General features: G+C 46.5%; 1 protein-coding gene across 1 annotated transcript in view; it reads right to left on the minus strand.

Moving 5' to 3' along the window:
- Nucleotides 1–2721: 2721 nt before the first annotated feature.
- suclg2 (succinate-CoA ligase GDP-forming subunit beta) overlaps nt 2722–4696 on the minus strand; it is an 87944-nt gene continuing 85969 nt past the window's right edge. Inside the window, exon 11 of the mRNA XM_084440674.1 lies at nt 2722–4174. Within this exon, the coding sequence (XP_084296800.1) occupies nt 4062–4174 (113 nt within the window). The 3' untranslated portion in view covers nt 2722–4061. The remainder of the gene's footprint in view (nt 4175–4696) is intronic.

The raw sequence follows: 4696 nt of genomic DNA on the forward strand, positions 1-4696 counted from the left end.
ATAGAGGGGGAAGATATCAATTCCAGGATCTCGAGGGTTTTTATTCACCACGCAGTGACACACACAGCAGAACGCGTGAGCCACGAACACAGCACACAACACACACATGCTTTTCTTCAGGTGTCGCTAGTGGAAAGTGTTCCCTGCATTTATCCCATCCAAGCTCTCCTCCTCCAGGGGCAGCGGGCAGCCATCGTTCATGGCGCCCGGGCGGGTCCAAGTCCAGGTGTTCAGTCCAAGTCCTGGTCCTGGACTAGCAGCTGTTGTTCTGCATGTTTTTCGTATTGGGTTCTTTGGGAGGAAACCCTTGCGAATACGGGAAGAACATGTAAACTCAGCACAGAAAGGCCCGGAGACCTTCTTGCTGTGAGGTGACAGAACTACAGTAGGACCACCGTGTCGCATGTGAGTGATTTTGGGGTTTGTCTTGCTCAAGGACACTTCGGCACAATGCAATGTTAACGCTCAATACAGACACAAGCATCACACACACACACACGCACCCACAAAACACTCATGCACACAAACACACACCCTACAGGTTCAATGCCCAATTGGGCTCAATGCCCAATACAGACACACAAGCATTACAACAAACACAAAAACACACACGCACGCACATGCACAGACACACACAAACTGCTCCTCATTGGAGTAGATGAGCCAGTTGAAAATTGTCCCTGAAAGCGGAAGCACTTTACCCTTCAGCAATTTACAATACCATTGTTTTTTTAATGAAGTAATATATTAGCAGTTGTTTCCTCCAAATTACTAAATAACCAATACTTCCTGGAAGCGAGTTGACCCTATTGCCTAAAAAATGGTTTTCACAAAAGCTGGGTTTCAACTGATGTTAAATACAAAAGGCAGCCTCATAAAGTGGCAATTACCACTTTCACATCAATTCTAAGGGTTATAAAAAAAATAAATTATAAAAAAAAAACCTGCCGAGCTTTCAGAAACGGAAGTGAACAAGTACAGGCACAAATAAAGTGAGTCACGGAGGCTGAGAAACGCACCCAGCTGGCATAATCATTCACTTTCATTAAATGGAGACGCTGGTAATATTCTTTAAAACAACTTAGCTTCTCCTCCAGCGCAGTGTCTCAGTGAAGGTGCTGGCCAAGTTAAAAGTGGAGGGTAAATGATGTAAGCCAGTGGGTGACCTCCAATGGCTCTCCGCTCATCTATATTTATATGACAGAGCGGCACTAATTTTGGCGAGTAAATCAGCGCACACATTTCCCAGTGACCTCCAGCTCAGCTCTGAATTAAACAATGTCAACGCCAAAGAAGGCCACTTTAACAGCCTTAAACTCCACAGTCCAATCCATCAGTGAGGGTATTTCTGACACACTGGAGGAATAGCATGAAATAAGGCAATTATTGAACCATCCAGCCCATTTACACGGCTTGGGGCAGCCAGCAGGGAGGGCAGAGGGAGAACTTCCCCTGTTCAGCTGCCAGATAACAAAGGATACAGAACTTCCTGTGGCTGGGTTTTTGTGTAAACCTCCTTCTGCACAGCAAGTAGGACCTCCTTGTTTTCCATATACATACAGTATGTTATATACAGTACAGTATACAGGGGGCGGCTGTAGCTCAGTTGGTAGAGCGGGTCGTTCAACGATCGAAGGGTCAGTGGTTCGAATCCCAGCTCCGACTGTCCACATGTCGAAGTGTCCTTGAGCAAGACACCTAACCCCAAATTGCTCCCAATGAGCAGGTTAGCACCTTGCATGGCAGCTACCGCCATTGGTGTGTGAATGTGTGTGTGAATGGGTGAATGAGAGGCCATTGTAAAGTGCTTTGAGTGCCACTAAGGTGGAAAAGCGCTATATAAGTGCAGTCCATTTACCATTTACAGTAAATATGTTATCATTACCACTACTATTATTATTATTATTATTATGGTACCAACCACACAAAATGTATCTATCTCCAAACCTTGAGGTTGGATCTGCCCACCTCATCTGAGGGAAAACTGCAGCAGAAGACAGCCAAGCTTACGACTACCAAGACTACTGGGTTCTGTCACATCAATCCTCCAGATAAGTCATGATTGGCCTCGTTTAGCATGTTTGAGTGTGTGTCTTCAGTAAGAAGTGGATCAGCTTGGTCAATATGAGTGTGTGTCATGGAGGTGGCAGTTGATCCTGTGTCTGGGTGTCCTCCCAGATCCCCTGACAGATAATCCATCAAGGTCTGCCCATCTGACAGGGATATATGTCACTGATCTCTCACTCTCTCACACACACTCCCCCTTTCTCTATATAACTCACTCTGGCCCCATGAAGGACATTCACACCTCTGCTGATCTCTCCGGGGACTTCCGTTTCATTAGAAGAGAAGCAGTGTTGAAGCAAAGCTGTGTGCTAAGTGTTATGGTGTCCATGCTGTGGAGCTGGAGTCATCTCAGGCCTCTGTAAATGCCTTACTCCCATTGGTCCAGAGAGCTTTACCATACCAGGTCTTCTTTAGCATAGGTCATTTCATTCTTCTGTAGGTTAAATCAGTCAATACTCGTGGCTCGAAGGCCAAGTCAAAGAACCATGCAAAGTGCTGAGTGCTAGTTTTAACCTCCCTCACTTTTACATTTATTCTGCAAATGAACTCATTCCCCAAAGAATTGAGAGCATGATTACTTTTTTATTTTGTAGTCCTTTTTATATTCTGCCAGTGAGCTTGGTAATTTGAGTTCAGTCACAGATAAACTAGAAAAATAATGGATTGATAAAAGTCAAGATTCTTGAAATCGGCATATTTATTAATTAATCAAATTATACACAGTTGACATAATATATCCTGTATCCCAAAATAACTGTCAATATACATTCATGATTATAAAAAGCTAATTTGTATGACATTTGATAAGCTCTAGCACATTATTCATGTGTTGGTTCAACATATTCCCTTCACCTTTTTCACCTTCATGGAGCAGACACAGAAAGTACTGCACTAAAAGTAGCACAATTAGACACAGAATTACAAAAGTCACAGCATAATAGTGTTTGCTACTTCTGCATTTCAAACAATATGGTAGAATGGTTAAGGTTTTGACTGTAAGGCAAACCAATGAGATTTCAACTAAAGCACAAACAGCATCACCACCACCACCACCAGGGAAATCACAACAGACACCAAACTAAAACACAACAAACCCCATGACAGGCCTCATGGGCTCATTATCAGCAAAGTTCAACAAACAGGGATCCACGTTTGGCTGACTGTTCTCTAATGAACTCACAGTGATGGTAGACTTTGTGAAAGCGCAGTCTGGAACTTGCGCTATCTTTTTAGATCTCATTCCCCTTGGCCTATCAAAATATGAAGTGGTTTCGTAGTCAAGTAAGAAAAATAAACCATTCATCTTCAAAATGCTGCATATTTCTGTCCTTGTTAAAGTGGAATGCGATGAGAAACTGTGTTGGGACTTCAGCAATCTCAAAAAGCAGAGCAGTACACAAAAAGAACAGATAATATACTGGAACAGGTTTTGTGATCCAGGAGACAGAAAAAATGAACAGGAAATACTCAATTGATGTAACCATGATATAGAAACATTGGGCGGATGGCAGAGCTGGAGTCGTTCCAGGGAGGGGCTTAAGAATAAAACCTGAGTTCGATGAGGGGAAAAGGGTGTGGTCAGAGGGGAGAAGGGTGTGGTCAGAGGGGAGATGGGCGTGGTCAGGGTGGAGAAGGGCGTGGTCAGACGGGAGAAGGGCGTGGTCAGAGGGGAGAAGGGCGTGGTCAGTGTGGAGAAGGGCGTGGTCAGAGGGGAGAAGGGCGTGGTCAGGGTGGAAAATGGCATGTCAGAGGGGAGAAGGGCGTGGTCAGGGTGCAGAAGGGCGTGGTCAGAGGGGAGAAGGGCGTGGTCAGAGGGGAGAAGTGCATTGTCAGAGGGGAGAAGGGCGTGGTCAGAGGGGAGAAGGGCGTGGTCAGAGGGGAGAAAGGCGTGGTCAGAGGGGAGAAGGGCGTGGTCAGAGGGGAGAAGGATAGGCGTGGTCAGATCGGGGAGGAGGGGGTGAATATTGCGGGGTTGTGGTTGTCGAGGCGGGTCTCTACTTCCTGATGCTGGCCACGGCTTTCTTGGCTGCGTCGTCCAGGTCGCTGGCGGCGGTGATGGGCAGTCCGCTGGCCGTCAGGATCCTCTTGGCCTCCTGCACGTTGGTCCCTGGAACGCACACGAGCAACACGGACACAAACCCCACGGATCAGTCACACAACACGGAATCAACAACAACGAGGCTGACTTTGGAGAAATCAACACAAAATGGGTTGATCATGTAAGTGCTTGTTTAGGCGTGAAGCTCAGTCTTCTTCTTCCGAGCTGCTGGTCTGGAAACGGGCAGAGAGGTGCAGACGAGGAGGGCGGGGCGGGGGGGGGGGCGTTCCACTGGCAGGCAGCTGTCAGGGGTAACTACTCTTGGCAGCCTCTAATTTCCAGCAGCAAAATAAGTCGAAATCGCCCGTAATTCTCAAAGTATTCAGTTTTGTAAGTGCAGTAATGGTCTCCAACAACATGCTTTAATGGTTTGCCTGCATGGGTTCTTATCACTGAAGTCAGGGTATTTCGGAGATCTCAAACCTGAAAAGAGAGAGAGCGAACGAGAGAGCGAACGAGAGAGCGAGAGAGAGAGAGAGAGAGAGAGAGAGAGAGAGAGAGAGAGAGAGAGAGAGAGGGCCTAAGGCAGGT

Source organism: Borostomias antarcticus, assembly GCF_949987555.1.
Source record: "Borostomias antarcticus genome assembly, chromosome: 7".
NCBI lineage: Eukaryota > Metazoa > Chordata > Actinopteri > Stomiiformes > Stomiidae > Borostomias > Borostomias antarcticus.